This window comes from Pyricularia grisea, assembly GCF_004355905.1.
Source record: "Pyricularia grisea strain NI907 chromosome V map unlocalized Pyricularia_grisea_NI907_Scaffold_6, whole genome shotgun sequence".
NCBI classification, from domain to species: domain Eukaryota; kingdom Fungi; phylum Ascomycota; class Sordariomycetes; order Magnaporthales; family Pyriculariaceae; genus Pyricularia; species Pyricularia grisea.
In genome coordinates this window covers 1927443-1942513 of record NW_022156719.1, presented here as the reverse complement: position 1 = coordinate 1942513, position 15071 = coordinate 1927443, and the positions used below count along the sequence as shown (strand labels likewise).

Genomic DNA, 15071 nt, shown 5'->3' with positions numbered 1-15071 from the left:
GCTGGATTTTGACTTGAGTTACACGGAAATGTAGTCGACGACTTTGCACAGCCACGGAGTTCCCTAGAGCGGAGACGGCGAACCTCGAGTATTTACTTCGTTCAAGTCCATTCAGGTCTCGCATGCGTTTCGCGCCAACTGCACCAATGAGCATGGCTGTTGTGGTGTGACCAACAGTACCCTGTCACCTGTCAGGTTAACCAGCCTAGCGACTTGGACACGCCTAGAACCATGTTGCGTACTTTGTGAACCTGCACATACTCACAATATCTCAGTAACCCCCATCGTCCCACTAACAACATTTGTCATAGCAGTGTCGTGACTTATTTTCAAAAATGTTCGCCTCGACACGTCAATACCACGACGTATTCCTAGTAAAATTCAGCCTCGCCATGGCAGACCCGGACCTGCCTCAGCCGCGATACCACCACGTCGTCTTTGTCCAAACCAACGCCGACGATGGTTCCGGGGTGAAATTCCACGTCGTCGGCGACATCACCAGCTTCGGCGGTATGAAATACGAATCTACCGAGTTCGGAAACCCGCTCGACGACCCAGCCTTCCACGACAGGGACCTGCTCGGCTTCACCGTCGCCAATGGGTTCCGCCGCCGCTGGGACGAGGTGCTGGGTAACCTGCCCACGCCGCCAAAGCAAAAGGAGTACAACATGGCCACCGGAAGGACCGAGCTGGTCAAGACGTGGGATCCGCTCATGTTTTATGCGCCTGGTGAGGAGCGTCGACAGCCCTGGAAGTGCACAGAGTGGACCATGGATCACGCCATTCCGGCCCTATGGAAGCATGGCTTGATCGTGGACGCGGCTATAAAGGTAGGCAATGGCTGGAGCTGGTGGCTCATCTTGAGAATCATGTTTTGGATATCTTGGATTCGGTGGGGACTGAGTCTTGTGTCAACGACTATAAGCAGTCCCCAACCAGTTTATTCCTTCCCTACGAAGTCAAGTGCGGCGGCCACAAGCTGATGTTTTTTGATTATTTGTTATTACAGGATTAAAGGGGACTACAAAAGATCCTTTGACATCTTTCGGTCGAAGGGTGAGCTTTAAATGAAAATACTTCGTGGCAAGGCAAATTAGATAAGATTGGGGCGGAGCTAGGAATGCTGGTTTTCTCAATTACTTCGTACGTTTTTCTCATGTTACGAGTGTGTCGAATTTCTTTTGTGACGAAATCAAGTATTAGCGTGAAAGAGGCGTAAACGAGAGGAGTCTAAAATCTGGGGAAGATAAGATAAGCAGCCGGTGCGGGACCAAAATTTTGTGGCAGCACGCCCTGGCGCAAATTGAAGCGAGACCAAGAAAAAGCTGCCAACCTACCGAGAACGACATCGTCCGCCGAAGCGTGCAGGCGTCCTGGTCAATTTGAACATACTCCAATTCAATCGGTCATACACCAAGATCGTCGACCAAAATGAAAGAAGCAAAATCGTCAACCCGGAGCTCAATCGGAGACTTCTCCATCCTCCCCATTTCCTTCCCGCCGACGCGAGCATACCCCAAAGCCGCCCTCCACCACGTCTACGTGCGACGAAACGCACCCAAGATCCCGACGCCCGACGACGAACGCAGCCTATTCCTTGCAAACGTGCCCGTTGACAGTACCGAGGCGCACTTCCGCGCCGTGTTCGCAGCGCTGGCAGGCGCCGGCAAGTTTGAAAGCATCTCGTTCGACGACGACCGCAGGCGGCGAGCCGCCGAGTCGTCCTCGCTCCGGCCGTCGCAGGCGCTGAGGCTGGCGCAGACGGCACACGGCTCCTCGAAGAAGAGGAAACGCGGCGAGGCCGAGGAGGAAGAGGAGGAGGACGACCAACAGACGGCGCGCACGCTCTTTGAGACGTGGCCGCGCCGTTTGCACTGCAGCGGTGGCACTGCGGTTGTGCTGCTGGCGGATGAGAGGAGCGTCGATGTCGTGCTCAAGGCGGTTGGCAAGGTGCACAAGTCCAAAAAGTACCCCGTGTGGGGCGCCGGTGTGGACGAGTCTGCGGCAACGGAGCTGGGCGTCCCATGGCTGCGTGAGCACAACAGGCTCTGCTTCCCCGACAAGGCGGCGGTGCAATCAGCTGTGGACTCATTCTTCGTTCTGTTCAACAAACGCGAGAGGGAAGCGGCCGAGCTGGCCAAGAGGATGCGCAGCGAACCGGACGAGGACGGATTCGTCACGGTTGTGCGCGGCGCCGGCAGGTCAGCTCCAGCACGGAGGGACGAGGCCGAGGAGGCAAGGCGGAGGTTGGCGGAGAGGGAAGAGCGCAAGAGGCAGGAGCTGGGCGGTTTCTACCGGTTCCAGCTGCGCGAGCAGAAGAAGGCGGAGCAGGCTGATCTCATCCGCCGTTTCGAGGAGGATCGGAAAAAGGTTTCAGCCATGAGGGAAAAGAAAGGCAAGTTCAAGCCGGAAGCATAAGGACAGACGTTGTACGTCACGGATATTACATCACGAAACGTCTCAACAGTCTGTGCTGGGGTCACGGCCACGAACACAGGCTTTTTGCCAACGTTTGGCACATGTTAATTCAAAGGTACGCATCTGTGCTCTACACTACTCCCTTTCCAGCTTGGCCCATGAGCTTTCCTCACATGATGACGCCCGCGGGGCCAGCAAAGCATCGGCACCGATGAGGATGTACCTTGTACTGAGTCGGAGGCCTGATGACTGCCGAAAACAACCGTGTAAACCAATCTTCTCAATCGTGTCTGAAAAAGGAAAAAAAAAAAAAAAAAAAAAAAATAAGATCGAAGCTCTCCGACTGGTTGCCTCGTTGATATGTTTTGTTCTCAGACAACAAGTTGATGCTTACTATTGATGTTGTTTTATGCATCTAGGAAACTCTTTCATACTGGCAAGTCCAACGAATGAATGAGCAAGAAATGGTGGGACCTGAAACATCGGCGTCAAGTCCGGGGTATTATTGGGGCCCGCGCTAGAAGGTGAAGAAGTGGCAGATGTGGTTGATGACCGGTTGGGTGGCGTCCGATCTGGCTGGTCGCCTGGGTGCATGTTGGTCATTGATTGCACGACACGGTTCGGAAGGACACTATTATGTCGACATAGCATGGGGCAACCAAGTTATGAAATGTATGAGGGAACACAATGTCCCGGCAACAGGGCCAATAGTAGCCAACATGATGGAAAATCGCACTTGTACTTTTTCCGAAATAACTTGCAGGAACATGCCTGTCGATCCAAGAAAGTAACCCGACGTGGCATGAGTCGATTCGAGAGAAACAAAATTTCTGACATCAATGCGTAGGGTTAAGTGTTCGTATGTGGGCGCTTCCAAAGCTTCCAAGTGGGACATGGTGCCCAATGATGCTGGGCGTTGCTGGGCAACGCCGTGGAGCTATGGCCCCGTCTTGGCGCGTCCCGGGAAAAACACAAACACGCGAAACCAAATCGAGAAACATCCTGTGGATGATAGTTGGGAATTATTGATTGCCGCCACTGCAGGGTCGCCTGCGGGATCCCCGATTTCCTTTCCGTATCATCCACCGAATGGAAGAAAAAAAAAAGTGGCTTCTTATCCGCATCCTTGGAGCCGTTCTTTATTTTTTTTCTCCCTTCCAAACCCGTTACATTCATCCCCCTCGACGTCAATTTGAACCTGCAGGAGCCTGATTCAGATTTCACGGTCTTTGCGTCCTTTTGATCTGTCTTTGTTGTTTTTTTTTTTTTCCTGCACACTCCTATGGGCCTTGACTGAAGCAAGACGTTTGGACTGGGAAGAATCCCGAGGCTAGCATTGCCCGTCCTTTCTCTCCTCTTCAGGCTTCTTCATTGCCCTCAAACCTGGGAATGAACACGGTCAAGCAGACCAACACAGCGCCATGGCCGACACGGACAACCTGAGGACAGCATCGCTGTACATCAACAATCAGCTACTTTCGAGAGGACTGCTTCGCGATGGCTCAACCATCGACTTTGCAGACCCAATGAGTGGTGGAGACTTGGGCGACACGATGAGCAGGATTATGGGAGTAGTTAACGACCTGATCCTGCGGAGAGATGTACGAATTCCCTTTTCCATCTACAAGACTCCTACAAGCTTCATGGCCACCCTAATACCTAAAGTCTGCTTACCACATGCTAACCCTTTTCGCTCTCCCAAAATGCAGCGAGATGCCGAACACCGCGAGGCCCTCTCGCAAACCCTCCGAAGCCTGCGCGCCGAGAACCTCCACCAGACAAACCACCTCCAGCGCGAGTGCGACGCGCACGCCGACGCGCAACGGCGGCTGCAGACGGTCGAGGCGGCGAGCCAAGCCCAGCGCGCCCAACTGTCACAGGCCGAGTCCACCATCCACAAGCTCAAGGACGACGCGGCGCGGACAAAGGCCCTGGTAGCCCAGACGCGCGGCGCCTGCGCCAACGAGGTGCGCAAGCGGGACAGGCAGATCGACGCGCTCAAAAAGGCTGTCCTCGACGCCGGCAGGGCGCGTGGGGAGAGGAGAGGCACGACAGTCACGAGCATCACGGTCACGGGTGAGATGGGTGGCGATGGCGGTGAGGTGCAGGGGGCTGCGGGGCGGGAGCAGGGCGCTACGGCTTGTGATGATTATGATCTCCGCCAGGAGTCGAATTCGTTCCTGGCTGAGCTCGCAAAGGGATTGAGTGCGGATAACGAGGCCCTGATAGCTTTGGTCAGGCGGGTCGAGTCGAACCTCAAGGATATGAGCGGGTACGAGGGAACCCCGACTGCGGAGTCTCAGAACGGTCACCCTTCATTGCTCCCAGGAGCAGTGGAAGAGCTGGAGACTGAGCTCGAGGCAGTGCTCCAACATCTCCGGACAATTCTCACAAACCCCTCTTTCGTTCCCATAGAGGAGGTTGTGGTCCGTGACGAAGAGATACACAGGTTACGAGAAGGCTGGGAGAAGATGGAAACGAGGTGGAAGGAAGCAGTACACCTTATTGACGGCTGGCGTCGTAGGATGGCGTCCAGCGGCAAGTCGGTCAACATGGAGGAACTAAAGATGGGTCTGCGTTTGAGCCCCGTGCGCGTAAGACATGTCGCCGAGACATCACAGGGTCTAGGCTTGCGTGTAGCGCCCATCAACTTTAACCTGAGATCGGTTCAAGAAGAGGAGGAAGACGACGAGGAGATGAAGGAGGAGGAACGTGAAGAGAAATCTAGTGCCCACATGATCCCAAGCCCGGCAGAGTCATTACACCTTGTCCCAGCGCCTGGATACGAGGACCTGGCAGACGATGATGACAACGATGACGACGACAGCGACTCTGGGTCTAGCATCTTTGAAGATGAGGTCGACATGGACGACTTGGACGTTTCGGAGCCTAATGTGCAGATCCTGGAGCAGTCGATGATGATGGAATCCCTCAATTCGTCCCCACTACCCGAGCCACCGCAGCTCAGCCCCCTAAAAGACTCGGAAACGGCAGGTAACAGACGCCGTCCCGACCCGTCACGTTCCCGCAAGCGACCAGGAGAGTTTTCTGCGATAACGGAGGAAAACACATACGATTCCGCTTCCGCTGTTGAGGAGGCACCCCCTAAGCCTCCAGCACGCGTGGCCAAGAAAGCTGAGCCAAGACAGCGCCAGACGGCTGCGGCGACTCGTCCAAAGCCACAAGAAATGCCCTCTAGGCCCAACTCTGCGGCATCATATGCGTCGACCACATCCACAACCACCGAGAAGAGCATCAAGCTTGTCAAGTCTGATGCGTCGGCCCCAACCTCGGGCACAAAGGCCTCACAGCCTCCACCGGCTAAGAAGCGCAACACGGCCAAGACCGCCGAGAAGCAGCCCGCGTCTAGGAGACCGGCACGGCCAGCAACGAGCATGGCAACAACCAGGCCTACCAGAGCGGCTGCGGCAGCAGCTGCTAGGGCTGTGACCACCAGCAGGGAGACAAAAGGTCATGCTCCCAGCAAAAGCCTTCCAGAGCAACAAATCCAAGAAATGACTTCAGCCCAGCCCAAGCGAGGCGCGGCGGCTAAAGAGATGCCCCCACCACCCGTCCCTACCCGCGCCACGAGGCAAACCGCAGCGACACCATCCAAGATGGCAATAGTCGTCCCGCCACCCTCCTCATCCCGCCTCCCCCTGCCCCGCACCGCCAATGCCAACGGTGTGCCGCAGAGTCCGCTGACCATGGCAACCATACAGGCCAAGCTTGCCGCCTCGGAGCGGGACGCCGACGCCGCCAGGGTACGTGCAAAACTCAAGGCCGCACGCCTAGGACGCGGTGGTCTCGGCGCCGCCGCCGCCGCAGGAGCAGCAGCAGCTCCTTCGCGGACGGCCTCCAACGGGACGACCAAGTCGGCAGATGACAGCGAGCAGGGCGGGGCCAGCGTGAGGAGTATAGATAGCATTGAGCCGGTCAAGAGGGCGGCGGCAGGAGGGGCGCGCTCACCATTGTCGGAGCTAGCCGTCTCGGGCGGCAGCGAGGACAAGGGCAGCAGTACGGGATCCACGCTTCGTGTCGTCGTAGATAAACCGCAGGAACTGAGCCCGCGGAAGCGAGGCAGGCGGGCGGAGAAGGTCGCCTCCCGCCGGCGGAGCACCCTGAATGCATGGGAGCTGAAGACGTTGATCTCAGGTGACGTCGCTGTTTCGCCGTCCCGAGGGAGCTGAAGAAACAGATCGGGAGGAAAAGTGGAAGAGAATAAGGTTGGATACTTATTTTTTTTCTCTCTTTAAACTTTGGTAGGGGAGGGGATCCAAGTGGAATAAGCAAGCGTAATTGTTTTTTCAGCCGTGGTGGCTGTTGTCAGGGGTTGTCTGCTTTGCTTTTGGTTGATGATTTTTTTTCTCTCTCTCTAAAACCCGTGTAATTTTTACGTCCTTTACGTGGTTATGACTGCTATGAAAGTGGCCGCATTTCAAGGTTCGTTTGAAGGCGTTTTTATAATTATTTGTCTCATTTATTGGATGGGTCTTTTTACTTATCTTTTTCTTTTTCTTTTCCGGGCTTTTTTGTGTTATGGAAGGAATCCCTTTCCCGTCTTCCAGAGCTCACCTCAATAGCTATTGACGCCGGCTTTGACGTTTTGAGGTGGAACAGACCATTTTTTGTGCATATAATTACCAGCAAATACGCGCGCATTTTATGATTGTAAAGGGACCAGTTGTCAAGCAGTTAATTCTAGACTAGAACTAGTAATTAACAGCAACCTGGGATGCATCCATATACAACCGCAAAACAGAAAGGATCAACTCACCTACCTACTTATATCCAGCGTGGACGTGAACTGTATATATAGAAAAACCTGATTGCTAACTACGTAGTAAAGATGCCTGTTGGATCCTAAGTCCTTGTAAAAACTACAGGCCTTAGTAACCTATCAATTAACACACAATGTCTCTGATGCATCCTTCATCAACCAGCCCTGCCAATAGACACTTTACGAGCAAGCCAGATCCCGAAAACCAGGCCCGGGCCGTTTCGTATTGTTCATCTCGTGTTTGGAACATCCTGACTCGTAACCAACTTTACTTGGACCACATCCTCGCCTCAACCTCTAGACCTCAAATCATACTTCAGGGATCCGGCAGGGTCCAGACCGGTGGTATGGCCGGACTGGCTGTTGATGCGGCTGCGGGCTTGGTCTACATTGTTGATGATGACTTAGCTGTCGAAACGAATGGTAGGTATGGAACGAGACGCCATGAAAGCTTTAAAAGGGAGCCAAAAGGCTCAAACCAGTCCCGACTTTTCAAGGCTAACCACAAGATAATACCCTTGCCAAAGTTGTTGCCAGGGCCGGTACGTACGGCTTATAAGAGATCAGATTAACCAACGTCGATGACTTTTTACAGAACACAGTACATATCTTCTGGCCAGACCTCGCTTGGTTTGCTATACTAACCAGCATATATAGTATACACCGGTATAGACTGACTGACTGGGAGGCCACCAAGAATCTAGTATGATTATCACTGGGAAGGCGACTGAGAAGAGCACTGTGGAACGCAACAAGATTATAGGGCAAAGGGTGCTTTTAAAAAAAAAAGGGTCGACTACTGGTTACTTTTTAAAAACCAACAAGGGGAGCAAATCCAACGGAGTAACGCCTCCAAAAGCATATTCGGATGTTGAGAAAGCTAAGAGGACCAGCACTTTGTGGGAGAGGAAGAACACTGTAAAATAAAACCGCGTTCGTAGTTTTGAGATGGTTGCAGGGAATGATATAGCAGTCTTCTGCAGGAGATAAAATGACACTGTAAAGACTGAAATTCGGTTGAATTTGGATATTGCCTTGCAGGAACTCGATGAGATTGCTTAGTTGTCCATGGATATTCAGAGCAGGCGGGGTTGGCTTGTTGGTGTTTTGAATGGAAAGAACCTCTGGAAAATCATCACACTGTAAATAAAGCTGTAATGTGGGGGAAAATAGAATATTATTCCATATTTGGATATTAAACCTATTGCAAGGGGAACGCAGAGATCTGTCAACCAGTTCTCACACGATTAACACCGAGACCAACCAAATCTTCAAAAAGTAGACCAAGTTACAGTCCCAGCGTGAGGGGTATCAAAATGCAAACTCTCCATGCTCTTTTTTTCTTTTTTCAACTTCTTCCGTCAAGGCCCTCTGATCAACAGACCAATGACAACACAAAGTAGACCCGGCCTAATTCTGCGCAGCCTTGGCCTCGGCCTCGGCCTTCTTCTGAAGGTCATGCTCGACGCCACGCTGTGCCGTCTTGCCCGAGTCGTGCTGGGCCTGGTACTCGTTCTGCTTGGTCTGGTCGCCCATGAGGCCTGCGGCCGCGGCTCCCAGGGTGCCCGTGACGCGGTCCGAGACGCCGGCGCCGAGGTCGCTCAGCTGGCCCTTGGCCTCTTGCTCCTGACCGCTGCGGTTCTGCTCGCGACCAGATGCCTTGAGGGACTGAAGACCGAGGAAGAAAGTCAAAAAGTCAGTACTTTGTTTTCATGCATAAAATCTTTCACAGTGAACTCGAGAAAATAAAAAAAAAGGGCTCACCTCAGATCCGACAAGACCGCCCAAAGTCTCCTTTGCAGAACCGACCGTCTGGTTCATGGATCCCGACATACGGTTGGGGTCGTCCTTTGAGACACCAGCGCTGCTGGCAGTGAAACCGGGGCCCTTGACGGTAGCGTGCGAGGCGTCGTGCTCAGCCTGGGCCTTGTTCTGCTTGGCGTCGCCCTGGACCTGGTCGCCCGTGGAGCCGGTGAGGCTTCCGAGCATGGACTGAGCCGTACCGGTGACGGAGTCGTAGACCGACTGAAGGGTGGAGGTGTTGTCGTTGGTGGGGTTCGACATTGTGACGGTTTGGTTGGTTGTGGGTGAGAAGAAAGTGAGATTTGGTTTATATCCTTTAGGATGGAGATTATGGGTGTTTTCAAGTTGGTTTGAGTTCTGAGAAGACTGTGGAAGATGATGAGGAAAAAAATCAAGAGCTTCGAGCAAAGGAAGGACGAGAGCTGGGCTTGATTTATATAAAAATACAAACATCCCATCAAAGGAGGCAAGCACTTTCTTGTTTGCCGGACCCACCAATTACACGCAGGCGGCGGCAAGCAATTGCGTGACGCTGCAGCTACTGGTACCGCCTGCCTGGCACTTGTTGCGAGGCGTCCAGGCCCCTTGCCCAGCCCGGACTTGGTAGGTAAACTAAATGCGGTACCTTACCTACCAAGTTCATTGTAGTCCTGTCTTACCTTACCTAGGGTGGTGGGTTAATGCAGTTCGGGCGTTGGTCAGGAGCTCCTATGATGTCATTTAGCCAACCCCAGCTATGATGTCAGACCACGAACACGATGGTTTCCAAAACCATCATGCGGATTTGAGACACCAAGACGCAACGTAATAAGGATTGAGATGGAGCACTCCACGCAGGTCACAGGTAACAACTGTTTCTGCTTGTAGACTAGTTTTAATGTCAGATTTGTATGTCTTTTGAGATGACTGAGTTGCGGCATATTAAAGATGCCAAGACATTGGTTGCTGTTGGTATTAACATCAGCTAAAAAATACCTTGACCAGACCGAGATCATCATAGAACCACATTCTTCCATCCCGCGTCGTGATTGAGTGACGAATTAAAATTCCCTATTGTGTTTACATTTTGCTCAACATGCCTCCTTCGACACTCGAGCCGGTGGTATCTTCTCCTCGTACATCCGTCCTCCAGATAGTTATACATGTGAAAGCGAAATAAGACTCAATAAATCCAACCCCGTCAAGGCACACAAGTGCCGTTTGTTTCATTCAACCCACAAACGCAAGCCAACGCCGAGCAGGGAAATTGATGCCTGCCAAAAAGAACAATATCAAAACGGCCATCGTTGATTAGTGCTGGCTCCATTGGATGGTGTTCAGATCGACACCCTCTTGCACCAGCTCCCACAAGGGGCTGAGTTCCCTGAGGAATGATACACGCTCCTGCACAGCCTTGAGCACATAGTCAATCTCCCTCTCAGTGGTAAAGCGGCCAATGCCGAACCGAATGCTGGAATGAGCACTCTCGTCACTGTTGCCCAGAGCTCGCAAGACATAGCTGGGCTCCAGCGACGCTGAAGTGCAAGCACTGCCAGACGACAAGGCAATATCCTTGAGAGCCATCAGCAGAGACTCGCCCTCAACATAGGCAAATGACACATTGACGCAGCCCGGGTAAAAGTGATCGGGATGGCCGTTCTGGCTGGTATGCTCCATGGACAAAAGTCCCTTGAGCAGCCTATCGGAGAGGTACTTTACTCGCTTCGAATCGTACTAAACACCCAAGGTTTGTTAGCGTGCTTTGCAATGGTAAACAATCGAGTGGTTGGAATAAACATGTCGTTCGCGGCGAGTCAGGAAGGTGCTATATCTCAACAAATTGTGCGTGTCACGGCATTCAGAAAGCCATGCATGTCTAAAAAAGCATATCATCATACGCGATGGGAACATATAAGAAAGCATATCGTAACGTACCTCCATCTCCTGCTTGGCGATACGGCAAGCCTCGCCAAAGCCAACAATCAGTGGAGGGGCCAGCGTGCCACTCCTGAGTCCTCGCTCCTGGCCGCCACCACTGATGATGGGGTCAAGTCTGACCCTCGGGCGACGGCGGACATAGCATGCACCAATACCCTTGGGGCCATAAATCTTATGACCCGAAATGGACATCAGGTCAATGTTCATTGCGTTGACGTTCATAGGAATCTTGCCCACAGCTTGAGCGGCATCTGTGTGAAAGAAAATCTTCCTCTCCCTGCACATCTTGCCAATCTGCTCCACGGGTTGGATCACACCAATCTCGTTGTTGACCGTCATTATGCTGACAAGGGTCGTGTTAGGACGCATAGCCGCTTCGAGCTCCTTCAGGTCGACCAAGCCACTGTTCTGGACAGGCAGGTACGTGACATCGAAACCCTCATCCTGAAGATGTCTACAGCTGTCGAGCACACACTTGTGCTCTGTCTGTGTCGTGATGATGTGCTTCTTCTTGCCGGATCGGCCAAAAAACCTCGCCACACCCTTGATGCTCATGTTGTTACTTTCAGTTGCACCGCTAGTAAAGATAATCTCCCTTGGGTCGGCGCCGATCAGAGAAGCAACGTGAGCTCTGGCATCCTCGACGGCCTTTTCACTCTCCCAGCCGTAAGCGTGTGTTCGAGAGTGAGGGTTGCCGTATACGCCGACGTAAAGAGGTAGCATGGCATCCAGGACACGCGGATCGACCGGAGTGGTAGCCTGCATGTCGAGATATATCGGCCGTTGTCCTTCTTCCATGACAGCAGCGCCTTTCAATATCTCTGTGAGCAAAAAAAAAAAAAAAAAAAAAAAAAAAAAAAAAGTTAGTTAGCGTCGATGAACAGAGATCTGAACGTGGCAAAGTGCCAAAAAAATCGCGGATATCAGCATACCAGCCATAGGCGACACGGCGACGTCGGAGCCTCCCTGCGACTCCATCGCCAATCCAATCCTTTCAAAGTCCTTCTTGTCAAGATGAATGGCGGTCTCGATGTTTGCCTCGGCGACCTGAGCATTATCTCTTTTGGTCTCGGACACGTATGTCCTGGCCGGGGCAGACTTGCGTAGTGATGCGGCGCCCGAAGCCCTGGCACCGCTGCGAATCGCCTGCCACGAGGCAGTCGACGCCGAAGGTCGACATGCTAGGCGTGATGCCTGTCTTAATGCTGATGCCGCGATGGTTGACATGGTCACATTTGGAGATGGGACAGTCTGTGAAGGGATGGGAATTTACAAATGACTTGTTGTAACTTTGAATTTTCTCTGGAAAAGTGCAGCTCGGGCCATGCGGAGTGGAGCTACCCTTGATAATGATTTCGCCTCTTCGGAGAAGAGTCGGCCATAAATCCGAGCAATCAGATTGCCGGAGGTGAATAATATGTGGGGCGATGCTGTTTCCATCGAGTTTCTGTTCATCGTCAAAATCTCACAAGAGTGTGGGTCTTGCACCTTTGTCGAACTTGTCGGTGATTGGCCAAATATGCCCCGGCAGAAACTAGCCGGGATTGGAGAAAAAGCTGACTACCACTGTGGCAGTGGTAGCCATGGCAAGAGTGACGTTATCCTCCCCGCCAACAAAGCTTTGGCAGCACATGTAACATCCCTCCCTCTTCGATCGAATCATGGAACAGAAGTGAAGCTATCGACAGGTTCTTTCTTCCAACCTGATTAGTAAATCTACAAACTTAACATTTCAAACTGCATGATCATAAACAAAACAAAACGACACCTTTTATATCAGGCCTGAGCTGCTTCAAAAGGCAGCGATTGGTGACAAACAAGTAGCGGAGCGCGCCACAGACAATTGCGCCGGCTCCGCGGCTCAGCCACCTGGAAGCGTCACCAGCTTAGCTGCGCGCGCTGAACCTGGCCTTGATCTCCACCACCACATAATCACCCTGCGATTTCTCACCCAGTCTATTCTCTGAGGGGGAGGCTTTCTTCAGCTTCATTTGAACTTTTTTTCTTTTCTCGTTTGCTTTGAGTATACCTAGACCGAGTGATACACCGAGAAGCAAACTGTCAAGATGAGTTTTAAGGGGTTTACCAAATCTTTAGGTCGGGTACGTCACCATACTACTTTAATTTTGTGTGGTGTTTGGGCTGGTGGCCCGGAGTTTCCGGACAGGAGACAGGCATAGAGGCCGCGCAGTTTGCGCGAAGATGCTATTGCAACATGCACACATACGAGGCATATATTTTCTTGCCACACATCCCGAAATGGCTACTAAATTCTTGAACCTCCTCGCTACAGGCGCCCCAACAGTTCAAGTCCAAGTTCAACATAGGCGAACACACCAAAGACCCCGTCTACATTGATGCCGAACGTCGCTTCCAAGAGCTCGAAACCGAGACCAAAAAGCTTCACAATGAGTCCAAGAGATATTTCGACGCCATCAACGCCATGCTCAACCACCAAATCGCATTCTCCAAAGCTATGACGGAAATATACCGCCCAATCAGCGGGCGCATGTCGGACCCCTCTACCATGGAGATCGAGGGAAGACCCGAAGGCATCCGAGCCTGCGAGGAGTACGAGGCCATTGTGAAGGATCTGCAAGAAACACTGGCTCCAGAACTCGAGATGATTGAGAGCAGGGTAATCCGGCCGGCCAACGAGCTTCTAGATGTCATCAAGGTCATTCGCAAGGCTGTTGTCAAGCGCGAACACAAGCAGCTTGATTACGACCGTCACCGCGCCGCCTTGAAGAAACTGCAAGACAAAAAGGAGAAAACAATGAAGGATGAGAAGAACATCTACAAGGCCGAGGCCGACCTTGAACAGTCCACCCAGGATTTTAATTACTTCAACGACCTGCTTAAGGATGAACTCCCGAAGCTGTTTGCGCTTGAGCGCGAATTCATACAGCCCCTCTTCCAATCCTTCTACTACATGCAGCTCAACATCTTTTACACGTTACACGAGAAGATGCAACACTGCGATATTGGCTATTTTGATCTTACCAGGGATATCGAAGAAGCTTTCCACGAAAAGCGAGGCGATATCCAAGAGCAGGTTGAGAAGCTCACCATTGTCAAATTCAAGACCACCGGCCGGCCGCGCCCACCGCGATACCAGCCGAAACCGGCCCTGGAGGCGCCCAAGACCCAGGGTCTCCTCACAGCTGGGCCTTCATCCAGCTCCCCGACGGCACCAACGGCACCTTCGCCTTCATTAGCACCGACACCCAAGTACGGAGCCGTACACTCGCCGGCGCAACCTGCCGTCGCAGAGAACCCGCCACCACCCTACTCCCCAGGGGTGAAATCACAGCCGCTAAAAAGCCCCGCGGTCAAAAGCGCAACGTTTGCGCAGCACAGCCCGGCAATGTTGAGCCCGGGGGCTTCCTCGCTTGCGGCCGCGGCCGCAGCAAAACCCAAGCCGCCGCCCCCGAAGCCAAAGCCCAGCAGGTTAAGCGCAGCGCCGGCTGTGGAGACCGTCACGGCCCTGTACGATTACGCGGCCACGCAGGAGGGGGATTTGAGCTTTAGCGCAGGCGATGTAATCGAGATTGTCAGTCGGACACAAAATGCTAACGAGTGGTGGACTGGGAGGCTGAATGGTAAAACTGGGCAGTTTCCTGGTAAGATGAATCCCAATCAGCTCCTTTTCCTTGTCTCCTTGAGACTGGAAAGGAAGGACAACTATACCCGAAAGGTTCTGAATACTGCTAACACATGCCTATGAATACACAGGTAACTATGTTCAGTTGCAATCATAGAGAAGACAAACGTTGGGTCAAATTCGGTCTTGGAAATATGGATTGGAGCATTATTGGCCTGGTATAGTATGGCACGATGGCATGTATACAGTAGATGAGCCATTAATATCAGACTTGTACAAGGTGCGGCAACCATAAACCTTCTCCACTATTACATAATCGTTTAAAACTGTATATTTTTGGGCTGGAGACATGAGGACAATCCGATCTCATGTACATAATAACCAAAGAGAGAGAGAGAGAGAGGGCTGGCCAAGCCAAGGAATTCTGTCAGGGTTCGAAAAAAAAAAAAAAAAAAAAAAAAAAAAGGCTGGCCACATATCGCACGCGCGGCACAGGAAGCGACCTGACCAATCACAGTGTCGGGACCTGTTTACACAGCCCGGCCCCCT

The 15071-nt window shown here is 52.4% G+C and overlaps 6 protein-coding genes across 6 annotated transcripts; 4 read left to right on the top strand and 2 right to left on the bottom strand.

Annotated features, from left to right (window-relative positions):
• The first annotated feature begins 127 nt into the window (after positions 1-127).
• PgNI_08536 (uncharacterized protein) lies at positions 128-3225 on the top strand. The gene is made up of 5 exons (XM_031128532.1): positions 128-181; positions 266-830; positions 1010-1143; positions 1204-2533; positions 2838-3225. The coding sequence occupies exons 2-3, from the start codon at positions 336-338 to the stop codon at positions 1013-1015; spliced, it is 501 nt and encodes a 166-aa protein (XP_030978745.1). The 5' UTR covers positions 128-181; positions 266-335; the 3' UTR covers positions 1016-1143; positions 1204-2533; positions 2838-3225.
• A 614-nt stretch (positions 3226-3839) lies between these two features.
• Positions 3840-6608, top strand: PgNI_08535 (uncharacterized protein; the record flags this gene model as incomplete). The annotated part of the gene is made up of 2 exons (XM_031128531.1): positions 3840-4082; positions 4128-6608. 2 exons carry the CDS (start codon positions 3840-3842, stop codon positions 6606-6608), a joined length of 2724 nt encoding a protein of 907 aa, XP_030978544.1.
• Positions 6609-7332: 724 nt separating this feature from the next.
• PgNI_08534 (uncharacterized protein) lies at positions 7333-7875 on the top strand (the record flags this gene model as incomplete). Its single annotated transcript, XM_031128530.1, has 2 exons — positions 7333-7621; positions 7856-7875. 2 exons carry the CDS (start codon positions 7333-7335, stop codon positions 7873-7875), a joined length of 309 nt encoding a protein of 102 aa, XP_030978525.1.
• Positions 7876-8362: 487 nt separating this feature from the next.
• PgNI_08533 (uncharacterized protein) lies at positions 8363-9364 on the bottom strand. Its single transcript, XM_031128529.1, has 2 exons — positions 8963-9364; positions 8363-8866 (listed from the first exon to the last, which is right to left on the bottom strand). The coding sequence occupies exons 1-2, from the start codon at positions 9260-9262 to the stop codon at positions 8609-8611; spliced, it is 558 nt and encodes a 185-aa protein (XP_030978743.1). The 5' UTR covers positions 9263-9364; the 3' UTR covers positions 8363-8608.
• A 550-nt stretch (positions 9365-9914) lies between these two features.
• On the bottom strand, positions 9915-12198 carry PgNI_08532 (uncharacterized protein). Its single transcript, XM_031128528.1, has 3 exons — positions 11851-12198; positions 10916-11739; positions 9915-10714 (listed from the first exon to the last, which is right to left on the bottom strand). Exons 1-3 carry the CDS (start codon positions 12143-12145, stop codon positions 10292-10294), a joined length of 1542 nt encoding a protein of 513 aa, XP_030978519.1. The 5' UTR covers positions 12146-12198; the 3' UTR covers positions 9915-10291.
• Positions 12199-12590: 392 nt separating this feature from the next.
• Positions 12591-14924, top strand: PgNI_08531 (uncharacterized protein). Its single transcript, XM_031128527.1, has 3 exons — positions 12591-13020; positions 13212-14541; positions 14654-14924. The coding sequence occupies exons 1-3, from the start codon at positions 12985-12987 to the stop codon at positions 14677-14679; spliced, it is 1392 nt and encodes a 463-aa protein (XP_030978520.1). The 5' UTR covers positions 12591-12984; the 3' UTR covers positions 14680-14924.
• The last annotated feature ends 147 nt before the right edge of the window (positions 14925-15071 follow it).